The sequence below is a fragment of the Patiria miniata genome, unplaced genomic scaffold (assembly GCF_015706575.1).
Source record: "Patiria miniata isolate m_02_andy unplaced genomic scaffold, ASM1570657v1 HiC_scaffold_19, whole genome shotgun sequence".
NCBI lineage: Eukaryota > Metazoa > Echinodermata > Asteroidea > Valvatida > Asterinidae > Patiria > Patiria miniata.
This window is the reverse complement of record NW_024037057.1, coordinates 1,313,400-1,338,821: the sequence shown is the minus strand read 5'-3', so window position 1 is coordinate 1,338,821 and position 25,422 is coordinate 1,313,400. Positions and strand designations below refer to the sequence as shown.

General features: G+C 39.8%; 1 protein-coding gene across 1 annotated transcript; it reads right to left on the bottom strand.

Moving 5' to 3' along the window:
• Positions 1 to 2,773: 2,773 nt before the first annotated feature.
• LOC119725281 (short transient receptor potential channel 3-like) lies at positions 2,774 to 25,123 on the bottom strand. Its single transcript, XM_038196647.1, has 12 exons — positions 24,945 to 25,123; positions 20,905 to 21,685; positions 15,665 to 15,898; positions 9,484 to 9,648; positions 8,541 to 8,838; positions 6,929 to 7,174; positions 6,351 to 6,642; positions 5,935 to 6,151; positions 5,002 to 5,214; positions 4,572 to 4,634; positions 3,875 to 3,950; positions 2,774 to 3,468 (listed from the first exon to the last, which is right to left on the bottom strand). Exons 2-12 carry the CDS (start codon positions 21,625 to 21,627, stop codon positions 3,194 to 3,196), a joined length of 2,802 nt encoding a protein of 933 aa, XP_038052575.1. The 5' UTR covers positions 21,628 to 21,685; positions 24,945 to 25,123; the 3' UTR covers positions 2,774 to 3,193.
• Positions 25,124 to 25,422: the final 299 nt, after the last annotated feature.

Genomic DNA, 25,422 nt, shown 5'->3' with positions numbered 1-25,422 from the left:
CACATATTCTTCCATCACTCTAAATATCAAACATCATCATTGTTTGTTCTTTTTTTTTAAGTAAACGCACTAATACAAAACATTTACTGACAAGTTCTTATCAAATAAAACATGCCTAAATTTAGTGCTTTCTGCCTGAAAACTAGGCCCTACCCGTTTTCTCGTAATATTGTAAAACCGATAACAAAATGTGCGCTTCCTTTTATGAGCCTCATTTTCGTCTTTACTCTTTCTTTTATTATCCGTTGACTTCTTCAAAATAAATTTTTCTTTTAAATTCTAATAATGTTTGATTAGCTCTACTACATCGTATAGTTCCACACTGACGTGTTATATGACCATTTGGATGAGGTGTAATATCTAACATTTGGCAAAGTGGACGAGTACTCTCGTATAGGTTTAGAGGCAGCACCGTATTCCCGGCTCTATGGCGTTTGCTACCATTGTTAAAGAAATAATGAGCCTGTGGAAGGACAGTGCACTGAAGACTCAGCTGAGATGGAGTCTAAGCCAGACAGGTGTTCATGTCTATTCAAGCTACGTTTGTGTTGAAGTCGGAGTATAGCCCCTACACACACTTTGATTCCTCAAATGACGCAACAGTTTCGAAACAAAAACGTGCAGGAAATTGGAAAGTTGTAACGCGGCATCGTGATTTTTTCTTAGACAAACCATAATTCCTTTGATGAAATCACGAAAAAGTGTTCAGTATCGAACGGGGAAAATGCATGACAAAAGTAAAGGGATGATTATTAAAAAGAAATATAACAAGTTGTCTCGTGTTCTAATAATTATCAATTAATGCGCTTTCAGATTACCGTACGGGCGCTTATGCCGATGGATAGCGTCCTCGATAAAAAAAAATATTGGAAAGTCAGAAACCTAGGGCTGGATGGCTCAGTTGGTAGAGCACTGGAACGGTAATCCGGAGGTCGCAGGTTCAACCCCGCTCCAGTCAATTTCTTTGTCCAACTTTCAATTATTATGCACGCCCATACTTTCAAGTATGTAGTTGTCGCTGAAAGTGTGTAATGTAGTGTTCTTGTCTGAGATAATCGGGAAGTGAGTTCCATATTGTAGCATATTCTTTAGATAAAGATGGTCAGAGCCATGAAGTGTCTTGAATGTGAGGAGGTAACCAATGTAGCTTGTTGAGAGTGATATGATCTGATCTTTTAGAACCTGTGCGCAGCAGCATTCTGTGCTACACGGCGAGTCAAAAAAAGCGGAACCCAAACCCCCAAGATTATATTTCATATTTAAAAAAATATATAGCACCAAAAATAATAATGACTGGAAACCCAATTTTATAAGCTACTTTTAGATGAAAAAAATACTGAAATTGCCCAGTCCGTTCAAAGAATATCACCATTTCAACGCAATGACCCTAAAACCTCTTTCGTCCAAAAAGCAATTTATTGTGTATTCTGACTGTTAGGAATAACAAAGAGTATGAAACAGAATACTTGTTTCAACAACTGTGAACAACTGTAGTACACAATATCTTTATTAGGCAAACATCATTTATAAAATCCACTTTTTTTTAAAAGACGGGCCTTCAAAAGGACTCTCTTGAATATTTTTAACTTTTAAAACTGAGGTTTTTATCGCTAGTGATGTTTGAAGACAATTGTGACGACGATTCTTGAAATCACATTTTTTTTGGACGAAAGAGGTTTTAGGGTCATTGTGTTTAAATGGTGATATTCTTTGAACGTAATGAGCAATTTCAGAATTTTTTTATTATCTAAAAGTAGCTGATGAAATTGGCTTTCCAGTCATTATTATATTTGATGCTATATATTTTTTTTAATTGTTTAAATATGAAATATAATTTTGGGGGTTTGGCTTCCGCTTTTGTGACTCACCCTGTATATATTGCAATCGATAGAATGTATGTGAGGAAGACCGGTAAGCAAGCTGTTGCAAAAGTCGAGTTTAGAGGCGACAAAGGCATGAATGAGTTGCTTTGCTGCATTCTGAGACATTAGTTGTTGTTTTTTGCTATTCTTCTTAACTGCATGTATCATATCGGGCAAACCTTAGAAACGTGTTCTTTTTTTCCAAATTCAAGTGATGGTCAAACAGCACGCCAAGATTACGGGCATCTGATTTTGTGTCTGAGTCGGGGGGGGGGGCAGGATATGATCATGCATTTAAATCATTTGGTGTATTTAAGCCATCATTTGGCCATCACAAAAAAAATAACATTTTACCCGTGCAAACATAAAATAGAAAGATTTAACAAAGTAATGAATACATCAATTTTGAAATACAAAACTCTATCTGTTAAAGGGAAGATACAACATTTGCAAACATCACAAAACGAAATGATCAAATTATCACGAAAAATCTTACTAGATTGTTAGGGAATTATGACAGTATAAAACAACCTGTAAAATCGTGGCTCCTGGTGTGCTGACATTTTCAAGAAAAATGGTATTTTTCCAACGCTGTCGGCCGACCAGCGTTGGAGAAAACTGCCATGGCTTTTTTTTAAAACGCTGCTCCTAATTTTTCCTAATTTGTTATTCCGCATTTTCTTTGCAATTGATTACAGACCTGTGAAGGGGTACAAGCCTGCTAGACTGATTCTCTGACCTTACAATTCCCCAAAGTCTATAAATTGCTCTGATTCATCTTAAGTGAGGTCAGGGAACCAGACTATTAGAACATGATTGGTTTTCTTGGTTTTTCCAGCATCTACAAGCCCAAAACGTGAAACAAGTCATTTTAACAATATTTGCTATAACATACTGATCCTCCAAATTCATATATTTCTGAAAATTGCAGCAAAAGCAAATGTACATTCCCTTTAAATAAATCAGTAACTCTATGATTAAAGTTTAAGGCGGCATTGTGGAGATTTCGCCGATTTTACACGACGTTTATAGACTGGCGCTGATTTCCAGATCAAATAGGAAGAATCAGCGCCTGCAGCTGCAAGGAAATCTAATGTCACATGAATATAGTTTCTGTACATGTATATAGTTAGTTTCAAACCTATAACTATAGAAGCTACTCAAAAATCCAAGTACAGCCTCGCATTTGATCTACATGTGGATTAGACAGAATACTATGGCTGAGGTTAATCCTGTCGGCAGATCGAGGGGTGAAATGGAACGATTGGGAATTCTTGCTCCAGATCAGTCAAATTACGTTCCAAGTGGAATCATTATGAACAATACTGTCTTCAAATGTACTGGATGCGTGATGGTACAGGCGGCTTGCCACTCACGGCCGTTAGTAGGTCCTTCCGAAATGATTCCATCTGCTCAATCAGATTCTCCACTTTGTTCTCGACGCATGCTATGTGAAAGCTCATTGATTTGACGGCATTTTCCTGTAGGTGTACATCAGCTGGCTGGACAGGGGCAGGAGTGACCGGTGACTTGGGGTCTTTACGGAGCTGCTCCATCAACTCAAAACGAAGACTGGATATATCATTCTTTATTTCATCAAGTTCGCCTGCGTCAAGTAAGGTCGGAAAGAAATATTTCAGCCATAAGTACCAACAAGAATTCGAGTTTTCTATACCGTGTTTAAGCTTTGCGTTAGCATGCCACATATCACATTAATATATAACATCGTAAAGGGATATCCCATCCAATTTGTTCATCATAATCATTCAACTGACATTACGCATTTTAAACGTATATTATATTCAAAATCTCTGATTTCATCTCGGACGCATGTTAGGCCTAATTGCCTTCAATTCAATTCCATGAAACTAACAGTCATGCTACGACAGCTTTTGGTACAATAAGTGACGATAAGTTAAACACGTAAAAATTAATAAAGCATCGTGTTTTCATTCGGATACTTTGCATAGACCATAATATAAGTCCTTAGTGAAAGCTAGCATTACGCTTACCTTCATTGACTTCGTCATTTTCCTTTTCACGTTGAAGCTTGAAGAGATACCTCCTGACAACACCCTTCATGGTGCTCTACAAACAAACGGATCAAAGAGTCAGTAGCCAATATCGTGCCTGCAATGTCCACAAACTTGAATATATAAAAGTAAGGTAGCACTTTAAATGACTAATTAGAGTGCAAGTGTGCATAAGCTTTCGTATAGCTACAACTGTTTCATCAGGTGCACTGAAGAGGGGCATCATCACAGCTGCCAACCACAAACTTGAAGAAATTTCAAAATGACCGGCAATTTCCACAATTTTGAAGTTCAAAACTACCACATATTATACACCACAAAAAAACTAAAGTTAAATCTGACTGTCATTACAAAGCCTAATGTATAGCTGTTTGTTGCTAAGGCACTGCATATACATTTAACACATAGCCTAGTGGACGGAGTCCGCTCATAAGTCCGACGCCTCATAGGTCCGACGCCTCATAAGTCCGAAATTTATGAGGCGTCGGACATGAGGCGTCGGACCTATGCGGCGGAATATATGCCTCATAAGTCTGACGCCTCATAAGTCCAAATTATGAGGCATCGGACCTATGAGGCGTTGATTCTGCATGTTGACGTGGTATGCTGCATACTTTGAATTGCACTTTCTCCCTTATTATATACGAACACGTTCATATCAATGACACAATCTCACCTCGTGTATACTCTCACTGCGTCTCAGCTCTGATTGGTTCATGATGTTAAATACGCCATTACGCTGTCAGGGATTAAGGACACTCATATTATTTTCCGAACAATCACAGACTACTTCAGCGTTTCAATTAAACAGGAAACATACAAAATTGTTTTACGAGTTTGTTCTATTAAACAACAATGAGGTGTAGTAGCCTCACTTTGAAATCCGTGACCAAGTGACGAAAGGTTCACATTGTGTCTTCAGCCAGCTGTCATCTTGTCAAGATAGTTTGTTCTATCTTGTTGCCATGGAGAATGATCTTTTCTCGATGACGAGTTAAATCCTGTCATTTAAAACACCCTGTATAATAACCATTGACAGTTCTTGGTTTCTATGCGCTGCGACAGGACTATCGTTCCATTTTCAAAGCTTACATGAACACACTCACCCGGTCACTCATGGGCATGGTTGTCCTCGTACTCTGGTTCTGTTCCTTCTTCTTCTTGTAGTTTTTGACTTGCCGACGTAACCATCTGTACGCATAGAGAAAACTCTTGGGGCTAGGTATGAGGTTGAACGGGATGGGTAGTGTGGCTCCTCTCTCGAAGTATGACAACCAGAGCTGTGATCGGGCGAATTTCCACTCCACGTCTTGGTCGCTCTGTGCTCAAAATAATAGTATGTATATAGCAAGTTAATGTCTCTACATTTTTGGATAGCTTAAATTTACATTTGACATGTAGCCTACTGTATCTTGCTCATTAAAACGATTAAATGCAACACTGCATGGCCAAACAAAATCTGATTCATAAAAAAAACTGTTGACTGACCATAATATTTTAACTTCGGAGAAAAGACTTTCCCACACAACCCTTTGTTTCTCTACGTCACAGTATTAACCGGTGACTGTATGGCAACTATGGTTGGTCGTCACGGCGACAAGGCCTTAACGAAAGTTTAATTTACAACGTACATGTATCAACACAGCTATCAAAACATTGAATAACCATAAAACACTTCCACAAATCTAATGAAGAAACCGCCTATTTATATTGGGCACATTGACGTCCTTATATACACGTACATAAGGACGTCAATGTGCCATTTCGGGGGCTGCTGCTAACCCCGATACCATTTACGCAAACTTAAGGCCACCAATACATAGCGCCAACGCAAACAACCACGATCCAACGTGTCAGCAATAGACTTCACACTTACCCCTTAATTGTCGCAAATTAAAACATTCTGAGTGTAAGCTTGGGCTACGCTTCAAGAATTACGTGCATGGTAGAAAAAAAATAAAGTCAAATAATGTGGGCGGGCCGGGTGTTTCCACCGTCATCAGAATTACTCATGCCATGAAATAAAAGCAATTTCTTACCTCAATTTCCTGGAATGAATTGCTCATCATTGCAATCAGCATGTTGAGCATGACAAGACCCATGACCACGAAGTACACACTGAACAATAAAGTCCCAACGAAAGCTGTCAACCGATGTCCATTCTGCCCATAGGCTTGACTATTGGGGATATTGGGGTCATCGGGTTGCGCCAGGCCAAACAATGCCCAAAACAGTGTGAGGAAGGTGTGGTCAAACCTGGCAAATACGTAATAAATAAGAAAGAAATAAGTATTTGGATTTTAAGCAATCAATTTATGTACGGCATGGCAACCCTTACCTTACGAACCACGATATGTGATTGTGTTCTGCCACCATATAGATCTCTTAAAAAATATTACGACCTCTGATTAAAAAAAAATTGTATGTATCAAAATCTGCGAAACATCATACTCACGTGCCAAATCCAAAGCCGGCCTTCTTAACTGCACAGCCATCCTCGTCCTGCTCAGGTTCATAAGACCAGTACAAGTTGTACAGGGAACAGAAGAAAGCCATAAAGACTACTCCAAAGACAACACCAAACCTTACGATATCACCCAGCATGCGGCCTAGAGATATCTGCAACGGTCCTAGGAATTCACTGACTGGCAGGACGTAGGACATACGACTGAAGCTCAGAACATTGGCAATGGCAAACAGAGCTTCAGCTAATAAAATAGGATCGTCATCATTCCACACGTGGCGATCTGCATCAAAACAGAGACAGCAATAACCACATGAATGTCATATTTACTTATCAGTGTTATTAACATGAGCATCGCAAGCCTGGCCGCAGTAGGGGCAAGAGGGGCATTTGACCTGCCCAGTCATCATGATCCCTCCTATAAAAAGACACTGAAATAAAGAAAAGATAAGTCAATGCCTACAGTTTAAATATAAACTATCGAAACGCGATTAGACTATGTAAATTGCTGGTAAGGTTAATATCAGGACAGATGACGTTATTGATACTTTGAAGAGTTCTGTACATACCTCCTCTAACGAAGTAATTCATTTGTGCAGCCTCCGGGTCCCCCATGATAACTTGATCACACGCATCATCGGGGTCATTCACGAAAAATCCAATGGCGATGCTTGATTTGTGGTAACTACAAAACTTCAGCGAAAATGACGTCATGTAAAAATTCAGCATAGCAATATCCAACCAGTTCCATATCGAGGCTAAGTAGCGGCGATATCCCTCCTCCCATATCTGCTTAATCTCCGCCCATAATGTGCCTGTGAAGGGAAAGGATGTTGGTAATCTGTTGTCAGCATTAACACACACGCGTGATGCATCATGCTTCAAATCAGACTTGGCATGTATCCATGTCACGTACACCACATTTCTTTTTGAGAGCGAAGGGATTGATGTTTTGGAACGGAGCCAAATTGATGATTTGGAGAATACAAACACGACAAAGTTTGGAAACGTTCATAGCCTCATAGGCCGACGTGGACAATTTCTTTCTTCCTTATTTACATGCATGCTTTTGAAATTTCAAAGAATATTAAACTCACACATTAGTGCATTCTTTAAATAATTGCATGTTGCCCATAATTGTCAAAAAAAATCTTTTGAAATAGGCCTAAGACCGAAGCCGATGCCATGATATCTCGATCCGGGGTATTAACGTATATATGTCTCTATGTTGTTTATTTTGTAGCGTTATCAAAAGGATTTTTTTTTGTACTTTTCGTTCTTGTAGACTCGATGAAAATCATTATTAAAATTGTATGTGAATGGCAGTTAACACTTGATTATTATTTTGCTAATAACGTAAACGTATACACATGTACCACCATTCATCGAAAACAAGCTTAATTGACGGACAGATTTTGTTCTAAACACCGCGTGCTGTCAATCATATTTATGTCTGTTCATATTCCCATACAAGACATCATAGACATAGGTGTACATATTACAATGTTACCTTGCGCCAACACTCAATAAAATTCGTATTAGCAACACTCCAGTAACTGCATTGTGATACTGCTATGAAATAAATAATACATTTTTTTGATAAAAATCTAGTGAAGTTAAAGTAACCGCCTCATTTACTTATTAATGTAAGAAAAAATGTTAAATTTTGCCAAAAGCTACAAGTAAAAGGAGGAAACATAATATGTCGCTTGAATGCGCCAAATATAAGTATCGTACATGTGTCTGTTATTAGCATTTTAAAAAACTTATATACTCCAAACATGAATTGTCCGAAATACTATGCAACACTCGCTGCTTTTGCACAGCAATTCATTGTCGTGTTTCATGCACGCAGTGAAAAACCGTTTTAGGAACAAACACGATCTGTAGACGTGTTACAAGAAGTAAAGGTGAATCGATCTTGAAAGGTCACAGGCTTGTCGTGTACGACGTAATAGCGTTTTAATGTGTGATTTCTGGAAATCATTGTAGGCGTCAACTGTAGTTGACGATAGTTTTCATGCAAATGGGCAATTATTATGGAGGCAACCGTCGCCCCCAATTAACGTGAATGATTGAGATTGACTTTACTGCGTGTATTGTCCAGTCACAGAGATATATCGCTAAACTTAAAAAAAAAACACTCGGACCTTTGGAATATAATTATTCGCTATCACTTACCTACGACAAACAAGATGATAATCCACTCAAAAATCGTGAAAGAGGAAAAACGCACAGGGAATATGTTTTTTGTATCAGCAATTAATGAAGCATTGAAGATTTTCGCACAGGATCCGTTTGGGCTGGCATTTATGGAGCGGTTTACACTGGTCCTGAAGTTCCTAGAATTCTGAATGTTTCCTGGACTCTCATAAGTCTCTACTAGCGTGGATTCTAGGAAGATGAAGATGAGAAAGACAAGGTAGCTGGCTGTGTGGGTGATAAACTTGACCAGAGGGGTGCTGACAATCCGACTCAGCTGAAAAACAGAAGAGGAAAACAGCTTTATTGCTACTTTTGATATATCAATCAACCTATATCCAGCTAGTCCTTTATGATAACCAATGGTTTGAGATATCCAACAGCTGTCAGATTGTATATAGTCACAGAGCTCTTCTCCTTTAGCTCTGGCGATTTGTATGATACATATATACATTAAATGCATTAAAAAAAACCCAGGCTTACAGCGTAATCAACAGGGTTTGAAGATTTTGAAGATATTATCTTGAGTGCATTAATGCAATTCAGAGATTATCATAAAAAGGTGAAAGCGGTTGTGATTTTATCGACATGACACGTGCAAAGCACGACAAAGTTAATTTTTCACAGTATTAAACAGGGGATTATCACATTCGGTATGCGATTTGGAAATACATAATGAGTTGAATATGCAAAATCTTCGTATTCATTTTAGATGTCCTCGACTCAATTTGTAATTAAAGTCGAAAACCTTTGAAGTGGCACTTTGTACTTATTTTTAAGTGCCATTCGGTTCCAAATACATAAAATGTCACGTTGCTCTGATAAGAAGGCCCTAGTAAATGTACGGAGAAGCGTAAACCAAGCTTAACAAAACTAACGTTTAAACTAATGGCAGACATTATTTTGGGAACTAAATATTGACCTTGCAATAAGGTGCCACCCAGTAGATGACTGCGAGGAATGGTAAGCACAGAGGAATGAGTAGAGTCAAGAGAATCTTGTAGAGAAATCCGCTCTGCCTCCATCCAGGGAAGCCATCATACCACATGGTAGCTAGCTGATGCTGACAATGAGGATGGGCCACGAACTATAGGACCAAAAGCAAACAATTAATTGCAATATGATACACATTCAGAGTCCTGAAAATTATAAAGAATAATACGTTCCTTATAAAATGTCTGTTTTGAAGTTCATTGTGGTGTGAACCAGTGTTGTAGGTCTCGAGACCGGTCTCGGTCTCGGTCTCGAGACCACTTTTTGCCGGTCTCGGTCTCGGTCTCGGTCTCGGTCTCGGGAGCTGTGGTCTCGGTCTCGGTCCCCTTTGGTCTCGATATTTTGGCTGGTCTCGAGTCGAGACCAGCCAAAAAGTGGGGGGGGGGGGGGGGGGGCGGATTCCGCCCCGGCCCTTTTAGGGATAAGTAAAGAATCAGTTTAGGGAAAATGTGACTGCAGTGTGATGCTAATGGACATGTCTCTCTTCACTTTCTAGTGAGTGAGGCATAGTCCAATAACCATTGCTCCTCTTCTTATTTCTCGTTTTTATTGTGGGATGATATGTTGAAACAAGCACTTTATAGCCATCCTCATTGATTCCAAGTACAACTGAGATTTAAATCTTATGAACCAAGACTAAAACATTATTTTTACCGTCAGATTTTGTATTTTGAATATGGGGAACAATTCAACTCTTTTTCCCTAGAAATATTGGTGATTTTTTTTCGATTTTCCTTTTCAATTTTTCCTTTATTCGTGGAGGCGGGAAAACGTTTTTTTTTTATTATATTTATTAATTGATATTCATCAATTCGTAGACCGTTAAATTGGTATTAGTGGTGGACAGCTGAATTTTGTGATCTCTTTATTAAAATAGACACGACTTGGGAATAGTATGCAAATTACGTGAAATGTTCACAGTTACTACTCAATAACATGTTCTTTATCCCAATTATATTTTTTACAAAATGGAGCGTGCCATTTTTTTTATCATACGGTCACTTTCTTTTTGACTCGCCATGTATTCATCTTTTCATCTGTGATAAACACAAATTGAGCTAATGCCATGGTCACACAGAAATAGAGTCTTATTGCCTGCCTCGTCTCCTTCCTAAATGTCAATTGCGTTTGCATGAGTCGAGAAGACTTTTGTTTCATTAATCGCTATATGCTGTTTACGGCCATCACAATAAGCGATTAGAATTTTGGCAATGTCGTACTTGTCACTAAAATATTCAAGTAAATTGCCCGGCAAAGTAGCCGATGCGAGCGATACGCTGGCACGGTACAAAACACAGAGAGGCGTGCGCACTGAGCCATGCATCCTAAAAGTGCGTCTCGCCCACCACATTCAGTTTGTTACAGCGCCCTTCTATTGTGTCGGCCATATTCTCTAAAAGGCTTATGACGATGATGACGGCGGGCAGATGAACAGAAGATAGACACCCGATTTCACGAAGCGCTGCGATGCGTCGCAACTCAAGTTACGACGTGTAACACGTCGCAACTCGCGACGCGTCGTATCTTCCATTTCACTATAGTTGCGATGTGTTGAACGCGTCGTAAGTTCCTTGACAACGGCTTAAAACACGTCGCAAGTTACGACGTGTCTAGTGGTCGTCGCAAAATAAGAAGAGTCATTTCTAAGCCAGTTTTATGCCACAAACATTACATTAACGAGATTATAATACCGAGGCAATGTGTGTACAGTTGTAAATACAAAATTCATTGAATAATTATGAATTAGACCGGAATATTAGAGTTGAAATTTCAAAGTAGCTATACAGTCCAATGAGAGCTTGTTTTCCTTCAAAATTGCATCGCACGGCCGCCATTTTGTTTTACGTTTTAACAAATTTCGAGCTGAGATCCGACGACTCTTTGTTGAATATCAGACGACTATTTACTGTACGCTGACTAAAGACATAAAACAGTCACCGAGTTGTGCTATAAATACACCTACGACGCGTCGCACTTACGACGTGTTTAGTGAAATGGATCGCAGGACCCGTCGCAGCTGCGACGCATCGTAGAGATACGACGCGTCGCAGCGCTGCGATGCATCGTAAGTTACGAAGAGTTTGATGAAATCGGGTGCTGGCAAATATGGTTCATCGATCTTCTATAGTATATGTAACGTTATTGACATTAAACAAAAATAAAGTGGCATTACATTTCAGCCTTAGCCAGGTCTTCTTCAGAGGTAAATGACAGAGGAACAAGAAACAAACAAGTGATTCCTAACTTTCAATCACTTCCTTCACATCCCCATGAACATCAACATCTCAAGGACAGACTGTTCAGCTGTAATTAGTGTCTTGTTGTTTATTTAGATTATTGTTATTTATTATCCGCGGTCTCGGTCTCGGTCTTGGTCTCGGACCATTTCGGTCTCGGTCTCGGTCCGCCTTGAAGGGACTGGTCTCGGTCTCGGTCTCGGTCTCGCAGCTTCAGGTCTCGGTCTTGGTCTCGGTCTCGGACTATCCGGTCTCGACTACAACACTGGTGTGAACCGTCTGCATCATTTAGAACAAAATTCATGATTTTCAAAAAGTGGGCAAACGCATGCACCCTTGCCCCGTAAATATCCCCTACATACCAAGAACACATGACCTTGCAATTGGCATCTTTTACAAGAGAGCTAGAGCCTAGAGAAAATAGAAAAATACAAAAATCGCCACCAAAATGACGGATTCTATATATATAGAATCGAGTCCGTCATTTTGGTGTCGATTTTTGTGTTTTCTTGCTTTTGATACTTAATATAATATGGACTCTGCAGTCTTGGTCGAATATTGGTTTATCCAGCTCCCATTTGAAAGTTGTCTGCTTGTATGAAGTTGTTTTCATGATTATAAATAAAAGAACACGCAATAGTTCAAACATGTATGTAGAAGTTTGTTTATGTTAATGATAAGTGAATATCCAAATGTGTGATATACATGTACCAGTACATGTACCAGTACATGTTCAGACAGTTCAGTACTTAGTACATTGCACTGTTATCCTTTCGGTCATGTCGGTACGTTGACACAGATGCCGGGTCGCGAATTTTTTTCTCCCGAACGACATCCACATGTGGGTGTACGCTATGGCGTTTTGCAAAATCCTACCCTATATATCGACTGAGCTGTCGCACTGCTCGCCAAAACGTGGGGAAGCAAATAATTTTTATACACATGCGTGCGTATCAAAAAAGTATCGTAGAGGGCGCTAAACAGCCATGTATGCGGATGTCGTTTGAGAAAAGAAAATTTGCTGCCGGGTCGCGATTTTTTCCCTCCCAAACGACATCCGCACAATGTGTACGCTATGGCGTTTTGGACTTTTCTAAAAACATGAGAAGAAAATAATAAAATTAGGAAAAAAAACATGAATTCGAACGTAATGAAATTCGGACATTGTTTGATTTATATCGCCCCGACGCAAAATTCCATCTTATAATAGACATTATTTCCCTTAAAAAAAAAATCCTCCGAAGCCTCAGGTTAGAAAAGGAAACAAAATCGGGTACAAAACGGCGGTTCGAATCCGCTACCCCGCTATCGCACTGCTTGCCAATTTGTCGGGGAAAAAATAATTATATACCTGCGTGCGTGTCATAAAAGTATCGTATAGGGCGCTAAACAACCATGTATGCGGATGTAGTTTGGGAAAGAAAATTCGCTGCCGGGTCTTGTTTAAGAAGGCCAACACCCCTGTCGTAGAGTACGATGGTAGAGTACGATGGGTTTGATAACAGTTAAAATATTCATTTTTCAAGCTCATTCTTAGTCGCAAATGTTTCACCACTGAAAAAGTGCTTCGTGTCTACAAAAGGCAAACTCTTGAACCACTGATTTTTTCTTTATTGAATGCAAATCAGTTCCCTTTTTCAGCACCAAGCAGGGCTAAATTCACTTATTTCAATTAAAAAAAAAAGGAACATTCATTTTAATACATATATACATTTTAATCTCGATTTCGCATTTCTTCGTCCGAAGAAAATAAGAGAGCCTGAGAGGAATAATCCATTTATTTCTTCAGGGGTGCCTCTAAGCTTTTTTAAGCTTTGGCAGGAGCTTGTACATGTCACTTGGTGGTTGGTCTGTCTGTCTGTTTGTCTGTCTGTCCCCGAAAATTGACCAAAAGTATGGTGTTTCATAATTATGTGCCATCGGCGTCGCATTTCTCAGCGTCGCACTTTTCAGCTCTGGCAGGGATCGTTTTGATCGATTTCATGCAAGACTTTCCTGCAACACTTCTTGCAACACGGCCAGAGGTTATTGTGCACTCTCACTTTTTTCTATCCTCCTAGGGAGTACCAATTGCTACCACCTATTTTCTACCAGCTTAGAGGTTCTGATAACTTTTTTCTTACTTCCTAAGGGGTTTCATGATGCATATTAACTCTCCTATTTCTTCTCAACAGGAGATTTCAGGGGTTTGTCTATAACCACTTCATATTTTTGAGCTCTGGCAGGAACTTCTTATGTACATGTCACATGGTGGTCTGTCGATCGGTCAGTCGGAAGGTCTGTTTGTCGGTCCCGAAAATTGACCAAAAGTATGGTGTTCCATTATGTGCCATCGACGTCGCATTTTTTGGCGTCGCATTTTTGAGCTCTGACAGGTATCATTTTGATCGAGACTTCTTGCAACACGGCCAGAGCTTATTGTGCACTCGCACTTGTTATTATATAGCTTCATGGAACAGATTATACAAATTCCTTACCAAACGAACTCGATCGGATCTCGGAAGCTGCGGGCCAACGAATGCGTGTGGTTTATGCATGAGTCATGTGATTGTGCCATGTCATGTTTTGAGTAAAAAAAAAAAAAAACGACCGACGGACCGACCGACGGACCGACCGACTGATAGACCGACTAACTGACTATCGGAGAGACATGATGATTTGTTGAGCTGCTATCCCGCAGCTGAAAATAAGTGGACATTTATAAACCAATGTGTGACCACAAAAATGTTATTGCCTTGATTTGGAAAATGTATTTGCGATTTTGAAACGTTGTTAAAGTTGGCAAATGTTCTGATAGAGCACGTACACCCCTTCTCCAAAATGCATATGCATGCAGTCAGAGCGGTTGGTGATTGTAATACACAAGAACTCTCCGTTGATCGGTAAACGTTCGTTATATATTTTAATATGTGAATATGGGTTATAAATTGATTGATAAGTTTGAGACACAATTATCAGACATCCTTGGGATTTTTTTTGGGCCAAGGAAAATGGGAAGCATATCGATTGCGCTTCAGTGGATTTCAAACGTATCGGGAATTTGGCAAAGCGTGTCAGGCCGATACGTTAGGTATGCCCGGCTAGAATAAAATCGGCCGCTTTCACGTACAATTTCCTTGGGTTTTCAAATTTACTGTGACATCGGGATGCGTTCCATCGGGAGGCCGGGCGGGCAGTTGGAATGGTTTTCGGCGTCATGTTAAGGTTGCAATTATTGTGACACTAAGAAACGATGCCTCCTTTTTAAAATCTTGCTTTTTTTCCCATCAGATTTGTAAGTGGGGTGATTCACTAGTCGTCATCACAAGACTCACGATACGCATTTTCGCATCGCGATGCCGTATCACGGCATTTTCTTATCGCGATTATCTATGCATCGGTGAATCCAGGCGCAGATCAAGAGGGGGAGGGGAACGGGAATCCCCCCTGGCCTGACACCAAAACAGTTATAATAATTATGGCAATAATAAAGCAGATGACATTCTACAGGGGTTATTATCTGTATCTGACTGCCTGACCGTCGCCCCCTGGATCCTGAATCCTGGATCCGCACCTGGAATCGTTACACCCCTACCAATTTCTACACCCGCTAGTTTTGAACTGAAATTGTTTGGATTGGAAGAAGTTTAGAAATGTTCTATCTGTACTCTGCATGGGTAATTCTACAGTACATAATACAGAGCATGTTCTATTTGATGAGAAAAGACAGCCTGATAATATGCAGATGAGAAGATTATGTAGACACGAAGGCCTGATGAAAAAGAACCACAATTCTTATTCAAGAGCCATGGACATAATATGGCCGTTTAAACATATCTGCGGTATTGTTTTTATTCGATGTTCATTTAGACCTTCTAGTTGACCAAAATTTACCTGTTTCTGGTAGTACTTGATAGCAAGGCGTAATCTGGCCAAATCATTGTCGTTAGTGTCTGTCTCCAGGTCCAAGTCACCATCTATCTGTTCTTCAGAGTCGGCTGGAGCAAAGCCCTCCATGGTGTTACCCCTCTGGTTGAGAATGGTACGGACTTCCTGCGAATTTTGGCACATGTCCAGTAGATCCGATGCGTACTTTTTGCATTGCTTGCCAAGATCTCTGTACTCATTCTGCGGTGAAATGAAACGGATTCTCAAACAATGCCGGTTTGGGTATTATTTCTCTGCAAAGGAGGTCATGTTTCATCGGATTTGGTTAGTTTGTTTGTTGGTTGGTTGTTTGGTTTGTCTGTTAACAAGATAGCTCAAAAAGTTATGGACGGATTTGCGTTAAAATTAAATTAGATTTTGGAAGTACTCCGGAACTGGGTCTGGATCCAGTATTTTTTTTAAAGGATTCCTCACAATTTATGCGAGTATTTCTTTTTGGTGTACTGACAATATGGGAATTGTTTAGCCTTGACGAAGGTTTGCGCTCTCTGAGTGCTTTCTAGTTGTACATTGCATTTTGTAGGCTAACTGTTAAACGGTGTGCTGTTACGATTTGTTATGGTACTTGCAATACAAGGTACATGGATAATGCCAACCCTGTAGGTTTTGCATTTTAAAAAGTGTATTAATGCTCAAAAGGGGCGTGGTTAAAACACATGACGTCATGTGTATAATACCGCACATATCTGCATAATGTTGGGAAAGTAATAACTTGAGAAAACAGTGACACGATTGCAATTGTATAACTCGTCTTTCTATATATTGACACCTTTTCCCAACATTATGCAGATATGTACGGTACTATACACATGACGTCATGTAGTTTAACCACGCCCCTTTTCAGCATTAATACACTTTTTTTAAGTGCAAAACCTATAGGGTTGGCATTATTAAGGTAGGTAGAATATAGATTAGGTCTCAGATCGGTAGCCTACCGCTAAAATCGATTGGGTTTAAAAGTATCGTCCTGCTGTTTTTATTTTTAAAAAATCGGAAGGGGACACAATTCCCCTATCACAGTAAAGGGAAAACATGTCCAAATTAAGCACTGAATCCATACGCTAAACATTTCCAAATTCTGTACCAAATATTTAAGGTGTCACTGACGTACACGTATGGTACATGTACAGTATGTACGAACCACCACGCAGGCTGACATGCAAAGCACTGCGTACATGTACCAGAATCAGCCTAGTAGTAGTCACATATTTTGTCCAAGGATTATTTGATAATTTCTGATTCACTTATAATTGTCTGGATGCCGTTGTTGTATCATCTCGTCTAACGTCACCATTCAGGTTGATGACATACTGCAAATCGGTCAGACCAGGCTTGTGTAAACATGAGCAACGAACGCCGCTTTAAATGTTTACGGTAACTATTAAATTTACCTTGGACATTATAATCCTGCAAGCGATCGATAACACGAAGGACCGGGAGAGGATTGATGCATACGCGCTTGATGAAGACACGTTCAGGTATACATGCATCCAATCCAAGCTTTAAGCTTGAATGTCCTTCTGAATTTCAGATTTTTTTTTTTAAAACACTTGACATCAGTCTCGTCCAGCGGCTGCGTTTGATTGTGGTGTAGCAACAAACATGGTTGTGTAGACTATTCTGTTGTTGGACTTGGAACACACTGAAATCCTCGTAATAATAACTATTTTCTTATAGGAGGGAGGCTGTCACATACATGTACAGTCGCTTCAATCCAACTGATATAATAATGGAGTTGGAAGTTCATTGTTCCAATCATCACCATTACCTACACTTTAAAAGAAAAAAATATCAATATCTTAAGGAAACTATATCCAAAGGAGACTATAGTCTCATTTCAGAAAAGATACTCAACGTTATGACCCCAAAAATAAAAAAATAACATAAAATTATCACATTCTATAATGGCCATCGAAGTTAATACAGTGTCATATGATTCAGGATTATGCAAAAGAATACTTTCGCCATCTATTTATTACGGCATTTTGGGCGGGGAAATGTAAATTGAAATATTGGATTTAGTTCTTTTATTACGTATTGCAATCATGGTACATGTTTTCCCATGCTGTAAGAGCGCTCGCAATGGTAAACCACGCGCGATATCTCATCAAACAGGTGACTGATTTCCTGGCTTGATTGAAATTTCCATTTCTCCTCACATTTAATCCTTCAATGTTTCACTGTACTGCGCCAGGCTGGTTTTTATTATCACAATCTTTACATTTGTGTTTGGTTATCAAAATGTTTTTCCCAATTACTGTAAGATTGTTATGCACCAATAATTAAGATTGAGAAACTTCAAACCTTATTAAATATCTAATTTCAAAATCTAAATCGTAGTTAATTATTTTAACTACAGTGGCCGATTTGTTTCGCTCGCTGGAGAATTAGCAACTGAATTTGAAAACCCCGGATGCCACACCCATACATGGACAGTACAACTGATAAAAAGCCGGGCTGACGAGATCATTAGGATGTCAAAAAGGTAAGATGCATCCTGACTAAACAATTCGTCATTTAAAGAGGTTGTGGAATGCTCGAAGACATTTCTGTCATTTTTCGGGTATATGTAGCCTAAGGTGTGATGAAATAAAAACGACTATTGTTTCTGTCATAAAATGAGTACAAAAGGTACTTTTGAGAGCTGTGTTTCAAGTCCTGTTATGCCTGTTTCGACCCGAACGTGCAATTTGTGTAAAAGTCGTCGTTGCGGGCAGCAAACAAAACACAGTAAATCGTGACGTAATAAACAGGACTCCCGATGCAGAGTAGCATATACGAGTCCTGTTTATTACGTCACGATTTACTGTGTTTTGTTTGCTGCCCGCAACGACAACTTTTACACAAATTGGACGTTCGGGTCGAAACGGGACCTAACAAGTTAGAGCACGCGTCCAGTCAGTCTGGCAAACTATCTTGTCTGGGTGACCAGTTAAATCCTGTTTAAATTTTAGACAACCAGTTATTAGTCTCGTAAGCATGTAAAGTTTTGAGTTTTCGTGTACAATATGTCCCATCGGATATAGTACGGTCACTTTCTTTTGATTAAAAGAAGTGCATACTAGAATTCTAGCCCTAAACGGACTCCGAGTGACGAATCCGATTTCAATATAGAAATGGCTGATTTGTTTAACGGGCCTCTCAGGACACGTGCTTTTCCCATCATGCAGAGTATTATAATACATTGCGCCAAAACTCGACCATCGGTCCCACCGTTCCAAAATCCAACTAAAGTGTTCCAACTAGAACGCTCCCGTTGGAACGATCCCAGCTTATGTTGGGACCATGACTCATCTAGGTAGATGTGACTTATTTTATCTAATGTTGGATTCTGCGATGTGTTTCAATAGTGTACGATTTGATCGGTTTCCAAAAAAATGTGGGTTTTTTTGCAGGAGGAGGATTCGTATATAATACGTGAAGCGATTTGTATTGTCACGGTGGCGATTTGGGTAGGCGGACATGTCACCCCCAAAAATGTATCCCCCAAATAATGAATCGAAGTGCGTGCAATACAATTACATTTAATCCTCACAATATTATTCTTATATATATTTATTTCCCTAAAAAAGATGTTTTTCCTTCGCTCCATGTGATTACGTACAATCCAGGTCGGCTATGTGAAATATAATGATACCCAACGCACACGCATACATGTGCAAAAACGCATACTTGTTGATATGTGGTGCTAATGTTTGAAATAATTATTTCGGTGTAATCCCATTCTTGACAAGTAACAACTGCAGCTGTTCATTTGCTTTTGATCAAGACCTTTCTGAAATTAGAGCTATGGGAAGTTCCATTTTTGTTGTATGAAGTCATGTTGATAATGGTACTCCGTTGAACTGAAGAGTTACAGATGATTAACGACAAGCGGAAGTAATTTGGTTGGACTTGAGTAGTTTGACTAAAGCTGATGGAAGCAAATATCCGTAGGGTACTTAGACTGTCAGTTGCCATTGTAGATGATGTCCAGGTAATATTGAAATGAAACGCGGCAAGCTCCCTATTGACCCCACTCGTCATTTGCAAGGCTTTTCAACTGAAGTACCGAGGATTTACAACAATATAGCCTAGGTTATATTTTTGGTTTTTGCGTTCCTTTATGTCCACGACGAGGAATCCCTCGTAATTTTGCAAACCCGAGTTCATATTTTGATCACATAAAGCACGATAAACGCCCGCTCCTTAATACCAACTCCTTCTCAAACGTGACCTCAAATTGTTGAGACTAACCCTTAAGTGTTCAAACTATGTTACGAATAACGGATCGATTGGATTGAATTTTCCCAAGTACTAAAATGATTCCACAAGTAATCACGAGTGGAAACATAAAAAAAAAACAAAGGAAGAACCAGGAATCATGAGATGAAACATCAATAATAGACAAAGGAGGAACCAGGAATCATGAGATGAAACATCAATAATAGACAAAGGAGGAACCAGGAACCATGAGATGAAACATCATTAATAGACAAAGGAGGAACCAAGAACCATGAGATGAAACATCATTAATGAGAAAAAGGAGGAACCAGGAACCATGAGATGAAACATCAATAATAGACAAAGGAGGAACCAGGAACCATGAGATGAAACATCAATAATAGACAAAAGAGGAACCAAGAACCATGAGATGAAACATCATTAATAGACAAAGGAGGAACCAGGAATCATGAGATGAAACATCAATAATAGACAAAGGAGAACCAGGAATCATGAGATGAGACATCAATAATAGACAAAGGAGGAACCAGGAATCATGAGATGAAACATCAATAATAGACAAAGGAGGAACCAGGAATCATGAGATGAAACATCAATAATAGACAAAGGAGGAACCAGGAATCATGAGATGAAACATCAATAATAGACAAAGGAGGAACCAGGAATCATGAGATGAAACATCAATAATAGACAAAGGAGGAACCAGGAACCATGAGATGAAACATCAATAATAGACAAAGGAGGAACCAGGAATCATGAGATGAAACATCAATAATAGACAAAAGGAGAAACCAAGAATCATGAGATGAAACATCACTGACGTTCAACAATCGGCAACCCTTATGGTTGAGGCCAAGGCTTAACTAGGACTATCTGCACAACCAAAACGATCAAAATTATCGCATGGTTTTGTAGTTATTAGACGGACAATGTGTTGGGACATACTGTAGATTGGAACTTACCTTGAACTCCTTTTCGATTTTGGATAGTTGCATAAGTTCCTGGCTAAGTAGAAAGGCAGTGAGGATAGGATCTTGACTGGTAAGCGATATATAGGCTGGGCTGGCTAATGCACGGTATGCATGGATACCAGCCAGGGTATGTTTCAAAGGATCATACAGTCGTTTGTTGTGACAAGATGTACACTCACAGAGTGAGTGGTGTGGTTTCTTCACGGCATCTCCTCGTCGAAGCAACAACCTTATGATATCGATTTCATTGCAGTGTGCAGCTAGCATGATAGGGCTGATGTCTTGGTCGAACTTAGAGTTACTTTTCGGCTGAAAGTAGTTTGTCAAACTGCCGAGGCGGAACTTATCCTTGCTCTTCTGAAACACTGGATGAGTAAGAAGAGTCTGTGTAATGCGCAGGTAGCCCTTGCTTATAGCTAGCATCAACGATTCATTGATACAATGTAGTGGCAGTTGTCGACCACATACTCGTATCAAGTATTCCACAATATCAAAGTGTTCATTTTCAGTAGCGATCTCTAGGCTAGTCCTGTCTTTATAATCCGTGCATTTCAGCAGGCGGGCGACGATATCTGGCCTGTCGAGCATGGCTCTAGTGGTAGGCAGATCACCGAATTCAACAGCTTGAAGGAATCGAACCTCATCCTCGTCTAGAATGTCGTGTTGATTGCTGCCTAGGGAGGCTAGCACGGAGTCGTAGGCTTTCCGTCTCATGGCGTGTAGTCCTTGTGGGGCGCGGGCTGATGGGTTATCCCTAACCTGCCTCTTGGCCCTTAGAGACAAACAAGATAGATATTAGTTCAAATATTACAACCTTGCGGACTATACTACGAACAAAAAATGAATTGTCATCCAAAAGAAACACACGAAAGTGACAAAACCAAGTGGATTTTGATTAACAATCAGACCGAGTCCGAGTTACTTGGATTCATGCCAGCAATAACAGCAGCTGAGGCAAACTTCCATAGACACATGCGTAAACTGCCGGTCGTAGCCAACTAACTCATACATAGCTTTTAGTCCAAGTTGGGATGTGAAGGCCCAGGACATTTCTTAAACGATCAGCACAGTCGTATTGCTATAGTTCCGGATCGCAAACATTATTCAGTCTGCTTTCGGCTCAATTAATCTACGAATTCAAGTGACATTGGTTTAACAGTTTACCTTGAGTGATGGAGATACTATAGCTACAACATTATTTTCGACGTTTAAGCTCTTTTAATTTTGAATACGGGATGTCAAAAGAACTAATGCCGCTTCAAGGGCGGATCGGGGGGGGGGGGAGGGGGGCATGCTCCTCCCCCCCCCCCAAAAAAAAAACCCAACGAAATATTAGAGATGCAACTTATTCATTTATTGAATTTATTTATTACTGGTACTGAAACCAAGGATTCCCCAAATGGCGCCCTGGGCACTGTAAGCTCGAAAACCTGAAGAAACGTGTAAAGAGAAGTGAGAAAAAGCCCAGAAGAATATTCTGGGGAAAACCCACAGAATCAGGCAGGGACTGAAAACCCAATCCACATATTGGCCCGGCCGGGATTCGAACCCGGGTCACAGGGGTGGATTTTGAATACGGGATGTCAAAAGAACTAATGCCGCTTCAAGGGCGGATCGGGGGGGGGGGGGGCGAGGAAAGTACCACTACGCCAACCTGACTCCCCTTATTCGGTTCAATGCAAGAGTTTATACGACAGTTGAATAGGAAATAAATATTCAAATCACACGTTCTGTGTGACGTACCGAAGAGAGAATGTTATCGTCGATTCGCGGCTCCCGTGATTTTTTTTTACAAACCGTCTAAACATGTCAAAATGAAAGGCGGAAATCTGGGCAAAAAATCAAAAAATAATCTTACATATTTTCCTTTTTAAAGCGAACTTCGCCGGAAAAAAAATTAGAGAATAATCCAAAAGAGGTAGGTTTTTATTTAAAGCGATCCGGAACTAGGAAATATCCGGAACTAGGAAAAGACTGTAACTCATAAAATAAATATTATTTTGTCACCTTTCAGAAAAAAAATGACGCATATGAAATGTTATTGATTAATCCTGCATTCCGTATTGCTCGTCAACAAATACAACCCTCTTGTCTAATAGTTATATGCAGCTAAAGGAATCATATTTGAAAGATGCATAGTAGCATCGATAGATGCAGAAGAATGAAAGATAATAAAACAAAGTCATTGTTCTTCCACGGCGATAGCTTTTAGTGGATTTAACTTGGTTCTCTCCATTTCTCAACCGATACCTCATTATTTTGTGTGTGTTGTATCAGGATCCGTTCACCGAATAGGATGTGATATTCCTGCTTTCCTAATTAGTGACACTGGTAACACCAGCCTCTGCGTCTCCACTCTATTTTACCACACGATGACGTCATTTGCAATTACATGCGTTATTAATGTCGCCGTTTCCTATATGCCAAGGATGAAGAATTATTATTCACCCACAAAAATGAAAATGGCACCTACGTGGGCTTGGAGTATTAGACGTAAAGCATGTCTGCGTGCTCATTTGAGTAATTCACTTGACATTGACATGTATATACGCCCTATACAATCATGTCAAGTAATAAAGGGTCACGTCACATGGGGGGGGGGGGGGGAGGGAGAGGGGATAAATGTGTTGTAAAATTTGGATTGGACATGGCAATTAAAACAGTTACAGTTAAAAGCAACTTAGCCGAAAAAAGCAGACCGGCTCTGCCGTTCCATTCTGCAGAATATAGCCCCAATAGTGGACAACCCAATTTTCCCATTTTAAAAAACAAATGTAAACTGTTCACAACCACAATTTATTTTCCTTCAACGCAAAATAGAAGATTTTGGTTTCTGCAATACCCATTATTTATCCGCTGAGAGAGTCGTCAAAGTATAATCCCAATTTCTATTAGCACAAAATCGACATTTTCAAATACAGATGGGCCAACTAAAATAATTTGAAATTCTGCTAGCAGAAAATTGGGTCGTCCACTTTCGGGGCTTCATCATCAGAAAAGCGGCACATGATTTTTGCCGTATATATTGAGTTGAAAACGCGATGTCATAATTGATCTACATGACGCCCCCCATGAAATGTTCCAGCCCCCCTAGCGCCCCCCCCCCCCCCCCACTGAAAAATTCCTGGCTACGCCACTGGGTATAATAGTGCATTAACGTTAAGACATTCAACCCCCCTCAGTTCCCTTTTTCACGTTTCTCTCAATCACACATCGTCCGGCATATGAAGCACATTATAATGGGGTTTCTGTTGATTAGGTGTAGCTTCTTTAAAGAGTTTTGTTCAAAACTTGTGTTTATGTTGACGCATTCGAAGCACAATCCCTCTTCCTCTACGGGCGAGGCGGCCTATACTCTTCGCCATAGTACCTGTCCAAACAGTAATAATTATTTAGAGAGGTTTCGCATGCGAACGGATACGTTTAGTGCGACGGATACGTCATCAGCTATGACGTCATACGCCACTCACTATCCTCTAAACGTGCAGACGACACACATAACTCGCTTGCTACACGTAAGTAAAAAACGGATACGGATAGCTAAACGTAAGTGTAAGCGTATCCGTTTTCTTGCGAAACCTCCCTAGTGACAGGAGCGAGGCCGTTGTGTCAGATCAATGACAGATTTTGTTAAGATCACATCGAACAATTTCCATTGTGCAGACATCAAACAAACTGCCTTTTGCATCTTTCTAATAGTAGGTCTTTACATGATCGTAAAACGTTTCTTTTCCATGCCTACCATCTCGAATCAACAATACTTTCACAGAAATTGAACGTTTTAAGCATGTGCCGCTCCTATGCAAAAAACTTAATAACGCAACACGATGAATTGAATTTACACGACATAGTACAATTGTAACGTTTGATGCAGGAAATAAGTAACTAAAACTAATTCAGATAAAAGTACTACAGTACTCAGACACCGATATCTGAAAGAAGCAAAACATTATGTACATGCGTGTTCTTGTTGCCCACACCCATTGTTGTAGTTAATGACATTAGAGAATACCATCATTTTTGTCACGTACCGTAATCAAAGGATTCCTGAGTAAATGCACACAGAGACACCTCCAAACAAATTCGACAAAACTCACTGCATGACAGTCACAACATGTTGCTCAACAGAAGTGTTGATAATTAACAACCACGTTTGTATAAAGCCGGAGTACAGCAACTAAATATGTTTTTGTTCGTAGACGTACATGTACTTCAATATATCTGTTGTACTTGATGACACTGTGCAGCCAGGCATGATACTTAATACCAGCACAAATATTGGGCTGGTAGGAATATGCGTGAGATTGGCCTCAATACTGGTTAACAGACGAAGTAATGTGGTTCAAAGCCTAAAACGTCACAACCCACATACAATATTATCAAGAGCCTCATAAAATGTCCCTGGAACTGAATGTATAGGCCTACAAAAACAGTTTTAATCAGGTTCAATATCAATATACCTTTTTACCCGAAAATGCTAATGTATGCAAATGAGGGCCATGAAGAGGA